At 35.3% G+C, this 23770-nt stretch overlaps 1 protein-coding gene across 4 annotated transcripts in view; it reads right to left on the bottom strand.

The window, feature by feature from the left end:
• Positions 1 to 23770, bottom strand: part of LOC106669865 (transmembrane protein 117-like) — a 33905-nt gene that overhangs the window by 3366 nt on the left and 6769 nt on the right. For 3 of the 4 annotated variants that reach the window (XM_014399684.2, XM_024226331.1, XM_014399686.2), the window contains exons 2-9: positions 2489 to 3083; positions 2266 to 2428; positions 2083 to 2207; positions 1767 to 2016; positions 1626 to 1708; positions 1452 to 1562; positions 345 to 481; positions 27 to 283 (exon numbers count right to left, since the gene is read on the bottom strand). In XM_014399684.2, coding sequence (XP_014255170.1) covers positions 27 to 283; positions 345 to 481; positions 1452 to 1562; positions 1626 to 1708; positions 1767 to 2016; positions 2083 to 2207; positions 2266 to 2428; positions 2489 to 2734 — 1372 coding nt within the window. In that variant the 5' untranslated portion in view covers positions 2735 to 3083. Of the gene's footprint in view, positions 1 to 26; positions 284 to 344; positions 482 to 1451; positions 1563 to 1625; positions 1709 to 1766; positions 2017 to 2082; positions 2208 to 2265; positions 2429 to 2488; positions 3084 to 21918; positions 22030 to 23770 lie in introns of all 4 variants that reach the window. The other variant, XM_024226329.1, reaches the window with a different exon arrangement.

Below are 23770 nucleotides of genomic sequence, written 5' to 3'. Positions count from 1 at the left end.
CGGCTTTGCTATAAAACTTAAAATACCTGTACTAGCGACAAAGTCTTGATTCAGTGTATCCCAAGAAATAATATCTGAGACAATTAACGTGACAACAAACGCAGTACAGAGAGCAGAACCGACCCAAAATATAAGTATCCGAGGGATGTTCGTCTTGCGCCAGATCCTGCGAAGAGCAGGGGCCCAGTCTGGATACAAAGAATCTTGCAGCATGACGTCGGTGACCATGAGCCATGTGATCAAATCGCCGAGCCAAGTGCCACAAGCAGCGGCTTTCATCACACTGAAAAATTGAAACCATTTTAAAAGATAAAAGAAAACTATAAAAATTAAGAAATACTCACGTAGAATTTGAAAGTCCCATACGGCTATCAATCGTATAATTAAGTTTGTTGTAGAATATTTCAAGTATGAAATTGTAAACAAAAGAAAATAAATAAAGCGATAGGATCACTGTCAGAGACATTGCCATCCAGGACCCCTGAAAATTTTAAATATGTAGAGTAAGTAAAGTATTCCCTGCCACATAGAAGGGCTAGTGGTATCGCAATTGAGGGGTCAGAACAACTTTACAAATACCTAAATTCACTAATTTCGTGATTCGCCTGTCCAAATAATATATTACAATTAATCAAGGTTTTTAGTTGAGATAAAAAAGTCAATGGCACGAGCGGGATTCGAACTCGATCTTTGGCTTCATACGCCGCTGCTCTACCACTCTCAGCCATCGTGACCCCGATCCACTCGGACATCAACTTCCCATCTCAACCGGCGTATCAAGCCGAAGATCGTGAGTTCGAATCCCGCTCATGCCATTGACTTTTTTATCTCAACTAAAAACCTTGATTAATTGTTTCAAATACCTTTTACCAAAATGGACACAAATAAAATTCCCAGAACTAGCCACGATTTGAACCCAGATCTGCTAGTGTGGCATATTCAAGACAAATGCCCTGACAATTCGACCACCATAGTCCCAATTTTTAAATATGTATATTTTACCAACTTTTATTATTTTTTATCACGTAATTTTTAATTTTACATATACTTAATTAATTATACATATTTTTTCAAAAAGAAAAATTATTTATAATTGAGTATATATACATTTTACTTAGGAAAATTATACATAACTGTTTCATGGTATAAAACACATTTTTTGTATATTTTTGTAAGCAAGATCAACTTTGAAAAGTAATTAATGGTTTTAAGATGTTTAAAATTGTGTTGTATTTTTTCTTCTTTAGTATATTTTCCTTGAATTGTATATTAAAAAAATTTAAAAAAATCAAGGGCAACTTTAGAAATTAAATCCAGAACATTTGATATGATAAATAAGAAAATTAAACACAGTGAAAACTAAAAACTAAATCGAAAATGTATTTTAGTTTACATAAGAAACAATTAGCTCAAAAACAAACATTTTAAATTTAACAGTTTTTTCGTTTTACCTGTTCATCTCTGAACATTTTCAGTCTGAGATATTTTCCAAAAAGCATACTATGAATAAACAATTTGCCGATAATCAGTCCACAGAATATAGCGAAAGTCCACATTAAAACCTGAAACAAGACTAAATATGTACCGAGCAAATTAAATAAGAAATTTTCATTAAAGTTAAAAACCTTGATTAAAGCCCATCTCCAGTCTGGCGGATATTTTGTACAAACAAAGCTAAACACGTTCCCCACTAAAGGTATCACCGATTCTGAAACAAAAATAACTATAAATTTAAAAAAAGTAAACGATACAATTTTAAATCCAACCTGTGTGACTGTGCGAAATGGGGTCTTCTGCGAAAAGTAAAAAGTTGCAAAATATAACAAGAAGAGTCGTGAATAGGCGAAGGTAAGGGTGCTGGAAACAGTATCTCACATCTTTTGTATCTAAGCCTGCAAGGGATGAAATCGGCAACGGGATTTCTTTTGTGTTTCCACCAAGTTTGCCAGTGTCCCTCGCTGCAAGGCTCCGTCTCCGTTGAAGAGATACACTTTCCTCCCAAGAACTGGGTTTTCTCTGAAAATACAAATTAAACTCTTTATTTGACTTATACAATAATTTTCCATGTGTAAATTAACTCACACCAATAGGCTTTTTAAATTTCTGATTGTTATTGTCTACAGCCGCCCATATTGCGGCCAAGGAAGATCTTGATTCGTCCGAATTAGGTGGATGGCTTTGTATAACTTTTAGTTCATGTCCTCGAGCTAAAAGCATAAATAACTATTAAAAAGGAATTTTTTTAATTTACATTCTTCAATTTACCTAAAGTGTTATGGTCATGGCTGTAGAATCTAGTGATTTTGGCATGTTTTTTGGTATCCCTCACACTGTATCTGTGGTGTAACGAGGTTGGCCGTGCTAAGGGTACAGAGGGTAAAGAGAGTGAAGGTGTTGAACATGAACCCGCATATCCTGTTCTTGGTGTCTGAAATTATGATTTTTCTTTAAGAATATTATCCGATTGAGTCAAATTAAATGGACATACTTTTAGGTGAGATTGTACGGAAGGAACATCAACTAAAAGTGAACTCCTCGTGCTGTCAATGTACGATGTCTGCTCGGCGACCTGAGCCCAGAAATCCGACCCGGTCCTGACGTGCGTCCTCTTTGGTTTACAGTTCTGTTCATGTTCAAAACTGCTATTTCGGTTTAGATTTCCTTTTTTAGTTGAATCTACGCTTTCCGGGGTGAGGGTCTCCGGGCTTGCCTCAAATTCCCCACACCTTTCCATGCTTCCATCACACTGATTTTTTTGTATTCATTGTTGACATTTCTTCTTCCATATATAAACACTTACATATGTATGTTATGTTTTGTTATTATAAAAAAATATATTTTCTTATAAAAATAATTGATCCCTTTATTTTAAAAAGACTTGTTTGTTTTGTGTTAAATAAAATAAATACAGCATAAAACAATAGTTATTTAAACTACAAAATTAATTTAGCCGACACCAGTAAGATGGAAGGCTAGGCAAAGAAGGAAGTTACGTTGGGTCATGACAACATCCCTATAAGGGCCAAAGAATGTACCCTTCTATACGCTTTCCAATGTCTGATGGATAAAACCATTCTTTATACCTAAAACAAACAAAGCAAAACAATAAATTAGTAAATATACATAGAAGTTTTTAATTATGTTAAAAATTCATACAATAATTTCAATTATTTAATGTACTGATGGAAGAAAGTGAAAGAAATAATAGCAATAATATTGGGAATTAGCCAAATGATATAAAAAATAATAAGATCAAATTTGAAATTTTGCTGTACCATTGGAGCAAGTAATACAAAAGTAATTTTAACACGAAGAGAGCCACAAACAAACAAATTCATGAAGTATTCAAATATTTAACTCCTTGTAAGACAAGCACCATACCCTGGCATAAAGTGAAGTAGAGATCTGACCCAGATCTGTCCATCTTTCATCGTATCATAAACCAAATGCTATTTGTTAGCTAAGGGCTTGCACCCTTCACTGACACCTTTATGGACAGATAGTTTAAACAAGCTAGATTGTTAACTTTTAAGTAGTTAAAAATTGGCAAATTAAATCATAAAACTTGAAGTATTTTCTGCCTTCAACATTACAACAATTAGATTTTTTTTAATGGATGCAACACTGAAAGAAATTAAAGATATGAAGTAGGACAATCCATTATATAAGACCATTTAATGTTTTATAAATAATTATTAAATTTTTTAATAATTCTTCTAATATCTTTTAATCTGGAAGATTATATAACAGAATAAGGCAGTTCTGGAAATGAAAGGAGAGGAAATTGAAAGTGAAGGATTCTAATTTTTTGAATTTTATTTAAAATTGCTGAATGAGAATGGTCCGGATTCAAAAACAGTAGAAAATTCAAGGATAAAATGAATGTGAGTTTGAGAATTGAGTCAAATCAAAAATCTTAGGGCAAAACCATTTCACATTTCGCATAAAATCATCATTGTACATAATTAGTTAAAATACATATATTAATATATTAATACATATATATTTATAAATTATAAATTATTGATATAATTCATAAATGTCATCACATCATAGAGCTTTAGTCATGGCATTTATTTATTTTTTTAATGTTTGTGTTGTGTTTAAATGTTGTTTTTAAATTCAATTTGTTTGCACATTTTGTTATAAATTTTTGCCATTGAGAAAAACTAGAATGCCAAAAAAATGTTGTACTGTGGTACTTGGGTAGAGCGAATTTGTCCTTGTGCCTGGTGTTGTCATGACATGAGACAAGAATTTTAAACACATCTTGGTGCTCGCAGTCGGTATTTGTAGGATATAACATCCTGGAACTGTAATTATATTGAGCTGTTTAATCGTAGAGGGATAACAGTCTCTATATCCTAGCCCAAGAATCATTCTCAAAGCTCTCTTTTTATTTTTAAACTTTATGAAGTAAGTGCACAGCTGCCTAGAATACAATGCCATATCTGACTTGGGACATAAAAAGAGCATAGTAGGCTGTTAGAAATTGAGACTAATGTACAACTGGTTTCAACCAATTCAGTCCAAAAAGCAGTAGTTTTCTTAACCAGGAGAGTTATGTGACAGTCCAAATGAAGTATGTCCAAGTGCCCACCCGAAACATTATGGAAAGAAGGAATTACAAAGCTATGGGTTTTTGTCCAGTTGATTATCATACATGATGATTTTAGAATGATTCAAGTCAAGCTTGTTAATAGCAAACCACATGCCCTACCAAATATTTCAGTTGTTTTACATAAAGCAGCATAGAGAGAATAAGCTCAAAACACAAAGATGAGGTCGTCAGTTATGAAGCAATGTGGGGTACTAGCATAGCGCAAAAACAGTAGCGAACCTAGTACGCTCCCTTGAGGCACCACCATATTATCATTCTTATCAGAGCCAACCATGCAGATGCATTGCCACCTCTGATATCCATTGTAGACTGTCTTCCCTGTTATTATAAAAATGAGAACAAAACCAAAAATTTAAGTTTTCTTTTTAACATTGATAATGTGCTCCTTAAACTCTATGATGGTGATAACAAAGGAAATCTAGGAAGTGGGGTAATGCAGCAACCAGGACTTCTGGTTTGCAACTTTCTGGCTTATTGTACTTTTCCTAGTTCCTTAGTTAAGTTTAATTAACTCAATTCTACTCTTAAGAAGTATCAGATCATTGTCTGTTGTTGCACACAATTGCTTCCACTGGGTTTACTTTGTTTTGTCAAGCTGGTTCTTCATCCTTATGGCAAAATATAATGGGGTCATCATTAAATATGCCCATGTTATGTACATGTTCTCTCAACTGCCAGTGATGTGTATAGTCCTACATGAGTTTTGCCTTCTCTAACTTAGCAATAAGTTTGCCAGTTCTGGTGAAGATAAGCTTACTGTGTCTAGCACCATTGGTTTATTCAAGATTCTGCGTTTGTTGGTCTTGCAGATCCTCCTCTTCTAATCTCTAACTTCTACCTTCTTAGCTTCTTCTTCTAACTCTAACTTGCTATCGAATAGAATGCCCAAGTTTTTGTACATGATATTATATTTATTTGGATATTATTGAACGAGAATAATTGTAAATAATAGTATTAGAAGAATGATTAAAAGAAATTACTGAGCATTTATATTTAAATTTATAAAGTTAATCGATACAGAAACTAAGTTTATCCATACATTGCTGCAAAGGAGAGAGAGTTTTGTGCTGATTTTATAAAGAGAAAAATGGCAAAGGCATTAGGAAGAACAGACTTGAGGTCATTTATAAAGATTAAGAATAACAAAGGATTCATGGTGGATCCCTGTGGGACTCCAGATTTAATTGAAAAAGGCTTTGCGAGGCACGTGCGATTTCCAGAAGATTCCCACTCAGTTGCCGTCGCCAACGATTCGGCTGAGGTGGTCGCTCTGTACCCATCAGTGTTCTGTTGAAAGAATATAAAATAACAAACATTTTTTCAACCGAAATTCATTGTTTTTGGTGTTTTTATTGATTTGTGGTGTATTGTTCTTATTGATAATTGCAAATGGATTACGAAAAACTCATTGAGTTTGTGAGAGAGAAAACTGTATTATATGATTTGTCCCATCCAAAATACATGTATCCGAAGTTCAAGATGTACAGGTAAGATAAAACTTTCATTTTTATGTATTCATTTATTTCATTTTTGTACTAGCATAATTACATATGGTATTATATTATTAATTTATATGTAACTTTGTATAGTAGAATGTAAAAACTTTAAATAGGAAAAATAACATTCACTAGAATGACTCGAAGTAATCTTCAGAGGACATGAAAAAGTTTTTACATGTTTTTCTAACAGCAAAAGCTAGAGGCGCGGCGTTTCCCCCTCGAAAATGTAGGTTTTCAAAAGCTCGTGGAATTTCGGTTGGAACATCATTCAAAAGAGGATTGAAACCGTCATGTTTTTTAAGGAAATTGTGGAGGATGCAAGTAACATAAATTATGTAATCAACATGGGTAGGATAAGCTTGAATTCTCCTGTTACAAATCCTGAACTTTTGACCAAGTATACCAAACGTATTCTCAACATAACGTCGAGCTAGGGTCAGACGTTGGTTAGTGTTTTTTAGAATTATCATCGATAAGGGCTTGAGGGTAGGGTCTCATTAAATATCTCTTCAAAGGAAAAACTTCATCCCCTACTATAACGAACGGTGATAGCAATGAAGTCCCTGGAAGGACAGTGGACACTATCAATGGGTATGTTCAGATTTCCGTTTTGTAATGCTTTACCCAGTTCCGAGTTGGATAGTATACTCCCATTACTGTTGTTTTTTTTCCATAGCCTCCTGCGTAAACTGCTATAAGGTTGTATGTTGAGTCTGCTATACCAAAGAGTACACTGAAGATGTTTTTTTTTTGTTTTTTTGTAGTTATAAAATAAAGATCCACTTTTTAGTTCGTCTGAATAATTCACGATTTTTGTGCGAATGAAACTGTCACTGGCAATCAATCACAACCCGGCCAATTGCCGTTATTAAGCGCGAGCTGGCCTGCATATTGAACAAAATGGAACGTTTTTCTTTAATGACAACTATTTATCGTTAAAAACCCGGCAAAAACTGTTGAGATTGTGCTGGGACATTCTACCCGGCCGGATGCTGCTCCAAATTACCATATTTCGAATACCGGAATATTTAAAAATCATTTAAACACGAACAGTTGGCTGGACAATAAAGGAAGAGCTAGAAGAAAGAGACTTCTATATAATGGCATAATTAAAAAACCCTGAAGGGTGTCGGACAGTAAAAACGGAAAGCAGTTCGTTGATCAATTATTTACCCTGCTTTATCTATATTAATTGCTTAAAGATTTTCTTACGTTGAAACCTAGAATACAATGACATACAATTTTTCAATGTAACGAATGTCAAAAGTCGAGTTTCAACGAGTTAATCGCTTGGCAGGACGACCCAGCCTTTCCAGGCCGAACGGGACGACTATGGCGTTTTTCACGTATATGATGAATGACATTATGAATCCTCCATTGACCTTTGTTCTCCTCCATTCCTCCATTGACATTTGCCAAGGTCATTATCATCTCACAATCCTGACCTTTTCGCAAATGTACATCGAAACGGAGAAACGGAGGAAAATTGGATATTCGTCCACGTAAATTCGACAGTAGCAAACATTACGTGAAAAATACCATGAGACAGGTTTTAAAAAAATATAACCCATGAAATTACAAATTAACGCTCAAAATTTTATTGTTCTTTCAGAGTTGAGATCTCTGCCTTGGTGATCCTTCTCAAATGTTTTCTCGCTTTTTGTAGGCGCCGAGGGACCGGCAATAAAAAAAATGTAGTAAAGTTGAAACTATAAGTGATCTAGTGACAACAGGTGGACTCAGAGACTTAGCTGTCTGCAAAGAACTCTCAGTTGGAAATAACTCTCTAAAAAGAAAGCATAACTGTTATGTGATACAGCGTTTTAATTATAGAAGAATTAGCTTCTAGATGTCAAGTTTAAAATGGAAAATCTCATTGGTTAGATTTATGATTTCATTATATTTGACTGTACGTCATTTTGAAGGAGACACTTAACACTTTTATGTACATGGACCATATCACATAAACTACCCCGATTAACACAACAATATTCGGTTGTTGTGCATTCACGTTTTACAAGAAAACAAAAAAGAAAGAGAAAAAAGACTACTGATAAAAAAACACAGACCCACACTCAATATCCCAAGGAGGAATACTATCACCCCCCTTATGGTCACTGGTAGTGGACGACCTCTTGCATAAGCAAGCATAAGCGCTTTGATGTACAAGAATGATATTGATGATAATAATTGATGATATTGTCAATAATCAAATGCAAATTCGACCAGTCTCTAGTCGAACTACTGCAAAAAGCATAAACGTAACACTGAAATGCTGCCAGTAAAAGGAAGAACTAAGGGCCCTAGTCTCATGCGAGGCGAAGGCAAAGAGTGTTTGGAACTGCATAGAAATCAGCGACACTAATGACCAGACCCCGGCATGGGTCCCTGGGCTCTCGGAGTATAGAGGCAACGAAAAGGTTGGCATGATCCCCTTATTGGCCAACATGGACTCTCTGGGTCTTGAACCCTACTGTGGCCTAGCATCCTACCATAAAAGAGAATACATCTTAAAATGGACCCTTAATGAGTCCAAAACCTGGTGGAACAATACCGCAGGTATGCAGCACGCGAAGGACCATCCGCAAAACTTACAAAAGAACTACTGGAAGGCAACCGCAACCGAACCAGTATTCTGGTTGGACTCCTGACGGGGCACTGCCACTTAAGAAAAACACATGCACCGGATAGGAGTACAGAGAGAAGAAATACTGTGCAGATACTGCCAGGAAGAGGAGACCGCAGAACACATTTTATGTTTCTGTGAAGGTCTATGTAGGTGCAGGTTCTTGCAACTAGGACAAGAAAAACCACAAGCAAGATCCTACACCAAGGAACCGCTGGCAAAGCTGTGGAGGATGGTTAATAGCCTGAAGCTGGCCAATGAGTTATAATTAACAGAGGTGCACAATAGATCTATTTAGGTCGAGGTGCAGTAGGCCTTGTGGTCGCCTCTCTTATCCCTATCCCTATCCCTATGTGTTCATTCATGTATAGGATATAAATATATAANGAATAACTATCGATTAACGGTCACTAATCTCTACACATTTTTATAATAAGCTTTACAGTTTATTAAATTAAATAAATTATTTGAAAAGGTTAAACTAGATGTACATTACTTCCTCAACAAAAAATATTTGCTTGTTAATTGATTGAAGTACGAAAGAAACACCTCATCTCGTAGATCTCAACCCAATATCTCTGTTTTGCAAGAGGTTGGATTAAAGTACGAAAGTAGCAAACATCCGCACAGAGGCACAATAGACCTACAGGTTCATCACCTGGCAGACTCAGACACAACGTCAGTCGTATATTTCTTGATTTTATTAAAGTAAAAGCTTTCCATTGCTAATTGATTAGTCTACGAAGGTAATTTGTTTTAAATTCAATAAGATGTCATCAATTTTAAATCGTACCGCTAAGAACGTTGCACGGTACACCAGTGCCCGGTTTATAGATCACATTTATACGACTTTAGTAACTGTCTCTCTAAATTAAAATTCAAACTCCATGTTCGCCCATTGTCCGAAGAAAGGTTTGCCATGTCCGGACTGGCATTTATATTTGAGCTTGTCAAACTCTTCAAGAGTTATTGAAAAAATTCAACCACCCTCCGAGAGGACACCATGTTGAAAATGGTCATCCGTTGCATAACGATCTGCATCGACCCCATCCCCCTCCGATGCTTACAAAAAGGGCACTATTTGACCAAATTGGCGTGTAGATGAATTGTCAAATTATGCCGGCCGGCCCCGCTAATAGATGTGAGCTGTCGTCAGCAGTTTGATCATTACTGATCATCTCTGGCCTGGATGTTTTTACCGCTGACACTTATCAGATTGGCGAATAGAACCGAGCCGATAGTAGCCGGAAATGGCCATTATCGATGAACATCGGTATATAGTAGAAATGTTTCTTCTATAAGCGATATACAATTTTCACAGTATGTACGACAAATCGACAAATTTTTCTTTCTGTTGAATTGATAAAATGTTAGTTTCACACTATTAAACACAAAGAAACACTTTTAAATCAATTGGTTATAAACTTTGATTAAAACAATCGGATTGTTACCAGTATATTTGTTTTAAATATATTGACTGTAACTGTTAATGTATTTTAGCGTGCATTTTGAAAATAAACTTGCCACTATGCCAAAACTATTTTTAGAAAATGTTTGTCTTAAACGGAGCAGAAGGGAAAAATGCGAATTGAAGGGCACAAGTAGATTAGCTCATCGTGAAAAAAATAACCAAAAGGTATTATATTAAGTAAGTGTGAGAGGTATAAACGGAAAATAAAAGTTTTAATAATAAATTCAATAAAATATTTTTTTTATTATCTGACAGGCGACGAGACAATCATAAAAGGCTTTCTCGCTAGAAATCTAAGACAGTTTTATTTTGGAAGGCGATTAATTTTTCCTAAATTGAAAACTAACGAACCCCCAGAATGTTGATCCAAGTATGCTAAAATGTCTATTTATGTTTCTCACACCCGACTGAAAGGATTAGAGTCAACATGGCCAGTGAATTGAGTCGATATTTGACTTCGAAGAGCACAATCGCCTTTTATGATGCAAATGATGTCAAATTTTCCCTAGAGATAATAGCCACAAGAACGGGCGCATTTTCCGATTCGGCCTTTTTAATCGAATCCCTCGGCATCGAAGACAAAAAAAAATTCTCTTTTAACACAGCTCCGACGGATATTTCTTTGGAAACGTGTCGATGAACGGCATATTTGCTCTTGGGTGACCGATAAACTGTATGTCAAAGTACTTTTCTGCTCTCCATTTCCCAACGTTCACACTAGCCAGATAGCCTCTGCCAAGATTCTTTATTTGTAAGAGATTTTAAGATCAGAAAATACCCTTTTATCCTCCCAATCACTAATAAATTGTCCTTACCGCCATACTTATAATAATATTGTTGAAAAATTTTAAGCCGATAAATTTGGGCATGAATGGGCTAACTCTCACAAACGTAATTTAATAAATTCTCAATAACCCAATATCCGTTTTTTATGCTGGCGACGAGAAGCAGACCCGAAATTATCACAATTGGTCTAGCTTGTTTCAATGAAAATTTTATAAGCAACAAAGGGCCTATTGTTACTTTTAAACTTGAGATACTTGGAACCGGGTATCTCAATTTCAATTGTCCTTGTTAGTCACGTTCGTCTGATTGTTATCAGCAAAATTAAACCAAAAATCACACCATTCAAGATTCCTGTGATAATTTTCTTAATTCTTTGCAATTTTACACATTTGTTTAAATAAGTAAATTATTTTAAATTTTTTTCTAGACACAGCCACCTATTGTTTAAATCCGCTAACCCTTTGCTAGTCAAAACAACGATTAAAGAACAGTAAAAAGTAAAAGTTTTAGTTCTCAACAAAGAACAGAAAATAAGAAAAAGGAAAATTGTTGAGGTCTTGAGGTCTGCGTGGTAAGGGCTGAATATTGTGCGAAAATAAGGCCAGCCAAACCTTGAAACAATTTTTGTCTCGTGAGATTTCTTTTGGAGGTCTGCGGGTTGATGAACTTGTAGTTCGATCGTTTCCCAACATTTTGGTCTGCCTAGTTTCGCTCTTTTGATCTATCAGACTCGTTTCGGACCAATTAAAATGAAACTTTGTCACTCATTTCTATTTGAATGGAAATGGACAAGAGTATGACCTGTATGTATAATTCTTTTTCTTCTAGGAAAAGCACACAGTATGAGAGTCAGGTTTTTCCAAATTGGCATAGAAATTATAAAGGGAATACGATGAGTCATCCTTGAATGTGTGTACCGGAACATGAATAACCCTCAAAGACGCTAGAAGGACGTCGGGCTCAAAATGCGGTCAAAAGATGCTTTCACCTGTTACCAGATAAGTCCACTCGTTTGCCGGTCAGATGTTTTCAACCTTTCAATTTCAGTAATAGGAGCTAAAAGCAATACAATTTTCTGGAAGTTATGTAAGTCGTTAGTCAGTAATCGTGGTGTTTAAGACAGTTGCACAACCTTAAAATGCCTTTGGCGAAAAAAAACCTTTTCCGTGGTTGCGACAAGACACATCGTCGTGATATGTTCAAAAAAATGTGAACGGCGTTGAAACAATGCGGCAATTCTATGCGGATCATTCGTGACCCGGGTGATATAGCGGTTTGGAAAGGTAAAGAATCATTTATAACGGATGGTCGTTGATAACCGCGTGTGTGCCGACTTCACACTGCCAAAGATTTCGTTATAATGGCAGAACGAGGCTGGAAAATCGATCGTCTAACGAAAATTGAGCCGAGATCAAATATTTCCGCTTTTCCGGCATTTCCGTCGACGGCCTTCTGTTTACATCGTTTTGCACGTTAACGGAGGATCTATTGTAACATATCTACTATGGAGCTCGTTTTAGATGCAAGAATAACAAAAATTTGACCTAAAAATGCACTGAACAAGAATTAGCAAAAATATGAAAGTTTTTGACCGGCCAAGGACGCCAAGAGTTGTCGACGACCAACCTGTTTTAATAAAGCTGGGGGTAAAAATCGTTTTGGGTCCGCGTGTTCTAGCCGTTTATAAAGCCAGGCTCAATGCAGCGAGCAGCTGTTCGATCGTTACTGGCAAAATATACAAGCAAGGACCCCTTAACCGTCAGGGCACAGCGACAAACATCCACCTCTAACCGACCTTAAGTAAACATTTGCTATCAAGAATAGGCGATCCTTTTTTTTAACAGAGAAGCGAAAATTGTTTACTTTTGTACAGTGGACGATTTGTTGACAATTGTGCTGACGCCCGTGGCTGAAGGCAGTTATTTCTAAACGTTGCGTTATTTCTAAATAAACTACTCATTAAAAAGGACTAAACTACTTTTTTCATAATGACAACGACTGTAAACTCTTCAGCGTATTATTAAAGACATCTGACAAATATGTCCATGGCGCTGGAAGATCTCAGATCACCTGTACCTTCTTATTGTCAGACAAAATCAACAGGCACAATAGGACGCAGGTTAATTATCTCGCCGACCTCAATGCAATATCACACTATTGAATAACCTGATGACCTAATCAACCACTAGAGACAACACATTCTGAACAACTTGACAAATCTCTGCGATGAGAGTGAAAAAACGTCAGAAATTTACCCAAATAAGCACCTGGGACCTTATCTCAAGACTGATTTTCAAAGAGCCGCCCTGTACAGCCGTGTTCATGACCATCAGAATCGACAAGAGCCTTCCATATGAGCCACAATTATAGCAGATTGAATAAAGGAAAATTGCTGCACGTTGTCTTCACTACCATTACCAATAGAAACTAGGCGTAACATTAGATGCAAGCCTGGGAGGAAAACACAAAAAATGCGGTGATTGTTCAATATCAAGTTCAAAAAAATGTACTGGTCAAGGGAATGTTTTCTTGCACTTACCGAAAGCAACGAGCTTACTATTTTACCAATAAGTAAGTGCTTAACTCAAGCCCATGTGAACTCAGTACCAGCTCTGTGGCAGCAAGACCAACCGAAATTTCAAATTAGCATATTGAGAAGGATAGACGGCATCCTGGTGCTTCAGAAATTATGATCTTCACGCATTCTTAGGAGGCCAAATGATATCCTGGTATGTCAGAAATAAAGATCTCCACCAACTTAGCCCTCCATCAGAAGTTCAAAGACTGAGTTTGACCTATCTATCCGTCATCTAACCAGGTGATTCTAACTTGTCAAGACGAATGACTCGTCACAAATTACGTATATCGACTGTATTATGTTGAAGGTAAACTACATTAATCCATATTTCCTTAGTGGTCATAATTGACCATATTAATTATTCCAATTAATTATTCTTTTTATCTAAGGTTTTGGTTTAGATGAAAAATTAGTGTCACGAGCGGGATTCGAACCCACACGTTCGGCTATGAATAATTAATTGGAGTAAACTATATTTGTCTATCCACTCCATTTTTTTAAAGATTAATAAATATTTTCCGCTGTTTCAAAATAATAACAGAAATCGTTTCACTGATTATACAACGATTGCAGTATGTATGCCTAATCTTTTTTAAACTTAAAAACTTCAAGGTGTCCTTTCGAATCAAACTTTGGACGAACACCTATCCGTCATTTGGACAACCAAAGTGTAAACTAAAATATTCAATTATGATTGAAAGGAAATTCGAAAGCAACCTTCGCCCAGGGTCCTCCAAGACCACAGGGCCCCAGTAACGATACAAATAGTGAAATCTCACCCCAAATATTCCAAGACCTATGGTTCCAGCAGGACCCAATTTCAGCCGTGGAATTCAGATCGAACGACGAGGATCTATAGGGCGACATACTCACACCCTTCACTTAACTGGTAACTAATTTGATTTTCGGGGTCATATAAAATACGTAATTTACAACCTCGAGGCCAACAGAGGATGACCCGAACGACTGCCAACTCGGCAAACTTGGCATTCAATACTTTAACGAGAAAAAGTTTGAGTTTTGCCAAATGAGCTAATGGGAGGCTAGGTTAGCCCTCGATTTAACTTAACACCTTCTCCTGGAGTCACTGAAAAAAAGTCTAAATATGGTACACAAACATTTGTGTTTTAATCCAACACATTGTATTCCCTTCAATTTAATCTTTATTGCCAGATGTTTTAAGAGAAAGACCTAAAGATAAAATAGAGAAGTATGGTTACATCTTAGATCTTGAGGTAACTCGGATTTAAACAGATAGGCGATTTTGATAATGACGTCTTCTATATTGACAAGTAGATCTCTAATGTCTGAGACCTGGGAGGCGTTCCGGAAAAAATAATATCTTTAAATTATATAATGCAGAAGATACATCAATCTTCAATCAATTTCCTTGTAAAAATAGGGAGTTTTAATAACGAAAAATACAAGAATGTTAAAAAATAAAACTCTCGATTCGTCAAGCATGAAATTTCAATTTCTGAAAGCTGATACTAGAATGACATTGCGGTTTGGCAGTTGCGAAATTAGCGGGAATTTATGTTCCAAACTGGAAACTTATACGAGAAAGGTTTAAAGTTCAGACAAACAAGCAAGAGTTGATACTATGATATTGAAAATCCGTGTTAGAACTGGAATCCTGTAATCGAATATTTTGGTGTTGTATTTTTTTAATGTGTTTTTGAACATTCCTCGTAAAGGGTGGATAACGAAATTTAATCCAACTGGCAAATTGAAAGCGATTTATTGATCCCCCAACTTAATAAAATTCCAGGCTGGATAACTCGACATTTCAAATCGAGGCATTGCCTGCCGTGTTTATTCTTTCGTCCAGTTTTCATTTTTGGTAATTTACATATATTTTAAAAATTCGAATTCATAATTCAGGTGTCACGAGAAATACATATTAGAAAATAAATACGCAAATAAAAACGCTTTTTATTTAATAATTCCCAAAATGATTTAGGAAAGGGGGATTATTCTGGGAGGGGAACAGTTTTCAAATAAATCAACCAAAATCATATCAAAGACATAGGATATATGGTAAAATTTTTACGAAAGATATAACGAACCAAAAAAAAAATTATCGTTAGACAGTATCGGATAACTGTACTGCTTAGGACGTGCTGCACTGATTTCCCACTTGAATAATAATTGCCTTTCATTAAAGGCGCAAAATAAAAACGGTACACGACAGTTTATATACCAGGATTTAACAAGTTTTTTTACATTTATCAGTTTGTAATAAAAAATTTGAAAATTTAATTTAATTTATTGTTGTACATTTTGTTCGACACATTTTCGCCATCCGACAAGCAGCCTCTCGATCTCTTTGGAATAAACTTTCATCTTTAGAATCCAAGACTTTTTGAATCAATATTTGCATATGGATATTCCAAGCTGCTTCAATTTGAAAATTTTTATATTGGCCGAAACAATTATCACAAGAAAGTGGAATATAAGTATGTCTTGAGGGGTCTGGAGTTGAAATGGTGGTTCTGTTAGCCAAGGAATTTTTATTTTTTATTTGTCAGTCCAAACGCGATAGTCACTACTGGAAGAGGTAGTCTGAAGGAGCGATGCCAGGACTATAATGTACGTTGCTTAAAAGCTCGATCCCATTCGGTAAAGGGTTTACAATGTAATCTGGAAGTTGCTTATTGAAAGAAAATTGTCTTGTCAAATTTGTACCAAACGCTTTGGTTTCGCAATATTTCATAACTCGTCCTCTTTTCATTAAAGCAATTACTGAACGTGAAATCTGAGCATTGTGTTTACAAAATGATTCAATCCAATAAAATATTAAAATTATACTTAGGAATAGTAAAATTCATAAAAAATTAATAGATACTTAGGAAAATTGAACTTTTTTTTTTATAAAATATGTATTTAACATTAGAATCCAGATATATTATTATTATTTCCAAAAATAATACGTCGTGTAAAACCTGTCCTTGTTTTAAAAATAATCGTGTCTTTACCATTGATAAGCATTTTCAGCATAAAAAAGAGCAAGTACTGTAATTAAAACTCAATCTGTACAATAAAGCGAAAGTAAATATAAGAATCCTCTCAAAACAAAATTCTAAAAAGATTCGTTCTTAATGCAATCATTTTGTTTTGGTATCGGGGCCCCTCGGGCAAACCGAAAATATCTTCTTCCAACTCCGAAATGCCGATTGTACGGCCACAACTCCCTATTTTTATCATAAATAATCTTGGGTTGGCGAACTCTTCGTCCAAAATTATCCCTTCGCATTTGAATAGTAAAATCAAAAGTGTACTAGAGGAAAAAAGCTGGTGTTTCTTGAATTCGTACAAAAACCTGCGTTTAAAAACTCAACCGACCAGGTCATCACGTCTGAAGGGGGTCGACTCTCGTATTCGACAAGATAATTGCCAAGTTTACAACTATTCATGATGTTGAGAAGTTTGAGCCCTTTGTCAATGTTAAGCATGTTAATAGAGGCAATACCCGTGAAATGTTCCATGGTGGTATACAATTCACGTCACCATCCAAAATTACTTAATTCAAGAAAACTTCGTCGATAACTAGGGCCCTGTCTGTACTTCTTTCAATTATATTTGTCTTTACGCGAAGAGACATAAATGACTGGATTCCTGATGAGTTGAGCCTTTCATTTAACGGTATCCATGAAAGGTCGATCCCGTAACCAACCTAGTTCTTTATAAGGATTACATTTTGAATTTGGTCATCATTCAGTTTCCACGGATTTGTCAAAGGCCTCCGACAGGGAAGATCGTTTGATGGTAAAATGAATGAAAATGCAAGGACTAGGCTATTGACTCTGGTGAGCCCCAGGCTCTCACTCGGGGCCAAAATTGTTTCTTATATTCACTAATTTCGTGGTCCGCTTGACCAATTATTGCAATGTTTCTTATATTGGATTGTCCTCAAAATAATGCTGATTTTCATGTTTACTTTCGATTACCCCTCTACATAATGAATTGTTTACGTTTGGTCGATTATTCTTTTGTACGAATGTCAACATTTTTTTAATCCCCTTCCGAACAAAAATGTTTACCTCAGCAGCATTTCGTTACGTGGGAATAATTCAATTATAACGTCATTATCGCGTAATTTCGTTTTATGAGTTTAAACTCGGTAGGAACGGAGCCCAAACATTAATGAAGTCTGGGGCTATGGCTGAATGCAGAGCACCGCTCAGATATAGTTCAAAAAATTTCGAGAGGGAGTATTTCGTTTTGAAGACAACAAACGTTAGGGAAGGAATCTTCCATAGATGATGACGTTCTGCGAGCTTTGGTCAAAGAAAATCCCAGAACACTGTTCGAGAACTTGCAGAAAATCTTTCAGTTAGCAAATCGACCGTCGCTGACCACCAAGACACCACCTGCAAAAGGTGAAAAAGCTGGAAAGTTGGGTTCCTCATGCATTAAACGGCCGCCAAAAAAATCATCGTTATGAAGCGCAACATTTTGCTGAAACAGAAACAAATCTTTTTCTGGATAGAATTGTTATTTGTGGTGAAAAGTGGATTCTCTAGGATAACAGCAGACTTCTGGACAGTGGCTCGACAAAAGAGCAGCACTACACAAAACCTGTTGGATCTTAGTTAAGATGTTCTGCCTTACATCCCTATTCTCCGGACCTCTCGAACCTGGACGTTTCACAACACAAAAAAAATATTGATCAAAACTCGTTAGAAAATGCATTTAGTGAATTTATTAATAATAATGACTCAAAATTCTATTCAGATGGTAGAGAGAAGTTGCCATCAGGTAGGGAGAAGTGTATTGAGAGAGATGGAGGGCATTTTAATTAATAAAACATGTCAATAATTTATGTTTGAAAAATGTCCATCATTTAATTGTTTTTATTTTATAATCATAAACATGCATTATTTTCCGGACAAATCAATATTTTTAATGACGTTAGCTCGGTCCTTAATAACACTTCATTTGCACTCCAACCGACGACCTAAAAATCTTTCGCCCTATTTTCTCTTTGGATCAATAAAGACTTTTACAGGAGGGCTTGCAATCCTTCTTGTGTAGATTCGAGTTCGATTATCTTACATTAAATGAAAATAAGTTTTGTCGTTAAAAATTTCCTATGAAAAAGGTAGTGAATGAACTAGTTAATTTAATCTCATTAAGGGCGAGGGATCTCGTTCCCAGAGGTTATTTTTAATAAAATCTGCGACTTCATGACCTCGAACCTGTTCAAAAAAAGACATTTAAACGCATGTGCTCCGAAAAAAGTTGACTTCAAAAATCCATTTGTCTTAAAAATCATCTACGAATCGCTGGTACAAAGCCAACAGTAGAATGCTAGTTTCTTTGAAGTATTTGATGATGTCCAATGTGGCCAAATATTCCTTTTTTTTGTCATAGACCGTGAAAAAACAAATAAAACAAAAAAGGACCATCCTATCTGGTCACCTAGATCCATTAGGAGAATACGTAAGATTTGGTCCATTGGTCGCCAACACAAAGCCAACTATACTTCAGAATCGTGCATTTTCAATGGTACATATTAATCAATATGAAAACAAAACGGACCGGTTGGTTCTCTGACTCCTTACAAGCTTTCAGAATGAAGATTACATGAACTTCAGTGTAATAAATACATAAACACGATACAGGACTTCTCATTTTTTTCCAAAATCGAATTTTTTCCGGATTGAAGGAGCAAGAATAAACGGACTGAAAAACAATATAAAGTTTTAATAAAAATATAAAAAAATAAATCAGCGCAACATCCGACGAAACCAATTAACAAAGGTGAAAAGGATTTCAAAATATAATTATAAGCTCGAATACAATTTAATTGATAAAATGAATTATTTTAACAATTGAACAAAAGCTTTCGTTCCAGAGATAATTAGCGAAATAACACTACGACTATCAATAAAGAAACCGAAATCTCGACGCTTTTTATATTAAAATTTTGTGATTGTAGTGTATTTTTGTTTTGTTGTTTATTGATCAGGGTGAAAAGTTGACCCACGCCTTGTAAGCGCAAGTGATTTTTAACAGTTTGACAGTTTTATAATAAATTTATGTCTGCAGTCCATCAACAGGCGAACCGTCAACTAAACCAAATCTCTAAAAAATCGTAGTTGCATTTCTTCCTTGAGTATGTGTACCGGTTGTGAGCGAAAGTTTGACAACGAAAACGGCATTTTCTCTACCACAAATTGGCAAAATGGTCGTCTGGTATATTTAAAACTATCAGTTCATTTTTAACAATGTGTGAAGGGGCAAAGTTGATAAAAGTCATACCCTAGGCCATCCATGACAATAGAGCAGGATATATATTTATGCCTTTTCTAAAGTGTTTCTCAAAATAAACTGCTACTTCATTTCTTGTATCGAATCATTTGCACTAGCATAACCATTACACCACAAACAAACAATAATATTCTAACAATTGGACACATAGAATTTATCATGTAGCTGAAATAAAATTATTTTTATTGAACATTGGTGGCTTCTTACCAAACGGAGAACGAGTCAGTTGATGATGAATTTATAACAATTCGTTACCTGATAAATAATATTCATCGTGATTAATTTATAAATTCTCCCACTTCTTTTCATTGCAAAATATACTTATACATTCCAAAATATCAACCGGCTCTGGAGGACATTTAAAAAATCAACATATTTCACGTTTGATCGTGTTAACATATTTTTATAAAGAGAGTTTTTCTGGATGTAGAAGGACTGAAATTTATTTTTCCCCATCAGCTTTATCCCCATCAGCTTTATCCCCATCGTTGCAAACTTTGAATATTTTTTCTAATAAATATCTTTAAAAAAATCAACATATTTCACATTTGACCGTGTTAACATTTACTTATAAACAGGATTTTTCTGGGTGTAGAATGACTGAAATTTATCTTTCCCCATCAGCTTTCTGCCCCAACCTATCATCGCTGCAAACTTTGGATATTTTTTCTAATAAATATCTACGGACATTTTAAAAAAATCAACATAATTCACGTTTGATCGTGTTAACATATTTTTATAAAGAGAGTTTTTCTGGGTGTAGAAGGACTGAAATTTATTTTCCCCCCATCAGCTTTATGCCCCAACCTATCATCATTGCCAACTTTGGATACTTTTCTAAATATCTACGGAGATTTTTAAAAAATCAACATATTTCACATTAGATAGTATTAACATTTATTTACAAAAGGATTTTTTCTGGGTGTAGAAGGACTGAAAAAGAAAATTCAACTACAGTGATAGATAAAATAAAAAAAGTATTACCCTTAAATTTTAATGTATTTAGGTCTATTTTATACTTTGAATACCAAAAATAGATTTAGTTGAAAAATAAGACATTTAAAAAGAAAATCTTTTTTGCCTATTTCTTTTAGATCTTTCGTTTATTTATCCACAGCTGACCAGAACTCATCGGCGGCGTTCCGTGATAGGGAGGAATTGTGTTGTTTTTAATTTATACGCTTATGATAATTTTTTTTTGTTTTGCTCTCGTCCCTATTAAAATTTACTCTCTTACATTTTCGGATATTTTTTAACCGTGTCTATAAAAACACAGAGAAAAAGTATATATGTATTATTACCCCGTGATATCGGGTTGTACATGTCGTTAGTGGCATGGAAAAAAAATACGTCATGATGCGGATAAAAATAAATCTGTAATCAATGTTCACGCGTTTTAAAAATGGTGCAGTTCATAACTTTACTATGAAAGAGCCTAGACGTGCTTTTTACCCTATCTACGGGGCTGTCATCTTTGACAAATGCCGTTTTTTTGTGTTATTTTTTGGGGCATCAAAGCGTTTAAATAACCCTTTATTAATCGCGTGCCTCGCAAATAATCTCGCGGGTGCGACATATTGAAAAGAAAGTTCTTAACCTTCCCTCGCTTCGGTAGTGCAAGCGGTAGTTGAGAGAATGCCATTCAGCGTGATTACCCTAATTCTACGCCAAAATGTTTCCACTTGGAGAGAAACCCCACTCCAAGCCGCATTAACGCAGACAACGGCACGTGCAGATTTCACAAATAGGGAAAATTGATTTTTTTTTAAGGAAAACACCGTCCTGGCGATATTGAATGAGTAAACGTGGCCTTTGAATTGAATTTCTTGATTAATGGAATATTGAAATAAGTGCCAACGTTTGAAATGAAAGCTCGCGTGATCACAAAAACGACGTGTGCGATCAGAAAAGCATACAAGGTCGAATAAACATTCCACACAAATTCACAAATAAAATGGAACTTTTTCCTTAGTTGAAGTGTTAAAGAAATTAATTTAAACAAATGAAGAAAATAGTTAAATCTACTAGTGTAAATGATTAAGGCCAGATGTTTAAACTCACATCACTAGTCTAGTGGTTTAAGGGTTGATGAATCGTCTTCAGCATTTCGACCATTACTGATCATTTTCGCTCATCACTCATCCGCTTAGCCTCGCTGTCCTCCTTAAGAATCTACCACGAACATTTCAAATTACGACTGTAGAGTGTTAAACATATATATATATTTTTTTAAATAATTTCATAAATTTTTATATTTATTAAACAATTTTGCCTTTTTGTTTATCCAACTCTAGAAACTCATTAAATCATCATTCTTCATTAAACGCACAAACACACATTTTTCACAACGTTCACAGGAGGGAAAACGGCGAAAATGGACGTTAATCGTATTAACACGGACTATTAATCTCTTTTACCGGAAAAAAAGTCCGCCTGTTCACTGGACCCATCTAATGCAACTTTCAAATTCTTCGTTCTTCTTGTCAAACTTCCTTTACGTTTCATAATGAATTCCTTTATGCAAGAAGGAGCTAGGGGCACTTAAAAGCGAAGAGTTTCAGGTTTTCAGAACCATTAAACCCCCATCGCACAAAGTAAAGAATCGTTCTATGATTTTATGATTCATGCGAAAATGGACCTTAATTTGAATTTTAAGGTCCTTGTTACTTGAACCTATGGCACGTCATTGTCATAAAAAAAACAAGTGAACTAAGTACAAGGTGATGCATCTTGTTGCTGCTATAAAGTGTGATAACAGTGAAGTGGTTAAAAGAGACAGACTTAGGTGCATTGAAGGAAGGGAAATATGTTCTACTTAAAAACTAAAGGAGGAAAAAGGGCAAATAGAAAGAAAAGAGGCTGTTACTGCCATAGCATTTGACTTTACGCAAGGACAGGAAAATTCCGGTACAAAACACGTTGTACATGTAAATGTGATCTAGGTGCACGAAGTCCTAAACTACCTTAAAGATTGTGCACTTTCCGAGGCTTGAAAATAAAGAAGGGTCAATTAAATAATGGATCTTTAAGGTAGCAGTGGAAGAAAGGAAGACTGGTCACCAAAGACCTTGTGACGGGATTATTTTTCAACTTAAATTCCAAAATCGGTGAAAGCCTTGCACTTCTACCGTGGCCATACCAAGAATGCAAGAATGCGCTGTACGTAATGTTTGGAATCAGCAGTTTTCACCAATTTCATTACTGTTCTGAAACTCCAGGGGTTATTGTAGACTATCCTTTTAAAGACGAACTTATGAAACGTACACTCAGCATACAAAAGTCAAATGAACTGCAGTGTCGTACACATCGAGAAGACCCCCTCAAAAAAATATCGATGAATTCTTCAAGCTAAGTTCTACAAAAACACATGCCTTTCTTCAATTCGTTAATTCAACGGTCGACAGAATAGGTCCAGAAGAAAATGATATGAATTAATTTTCCTTTGTTTGTTTATTGTATATCGATATTTAACTCAAATTTTGTACTAAGAATTTTAAAATAAATCGTTTTCTTTTCTCCTTCTCCTTTAGTTTGCATGTTTCGCTGTTTCTTGCGAAGTGTACCTTAATCGTTTTTGTGTCTTAATTTTTTAAAAATTTACGTGCAAAAGCTCAAACCACTTTTGGTCATGGGTGTGTCCTACTACGAAAAGCTAGCTTTTTTCCCATAATGACATTTTGGCGAGCGGTTTTCTTGGTTGAAGCCATCCATATTATTTATTTTTTTATATTTTGAACCTTGGGCATAATGTCACAAATCCTGATGGACTTCATTGTGTATGTGAAAAAAGATGTGAAAGTACATGTTAATAAATAATAAATCAATGTATGGTGGTCGAAAGTTTTTTCCCTTTCCAAGAGAATGATTTATGTAAAATAAAATTATTTTAAACCATGTCAAAATGTATCAATTT

This window comes from Cimex lectularius, unplaced genomic scaffold, assembly GCF_000648675.2.
Source record: "Cimex lectularius strain Harlan isolate CLEC.00 unplaced genomic scaffold, Clec_2.1 scaffold76, whole genome shotgun sequence".
In the NCBI taxonomy this organism is placed as follows: Eukaryota; Metazoa; Arthropoda; class Insecta; order Hemiptera; family Cimicidae; genus Cimex; species Cimex lectularius.
The sequence above is the reverse complement of the archived record's forward strand: the minus strand, read 5'-3'. Positions and strand labels throughout refer to the sequence as shown.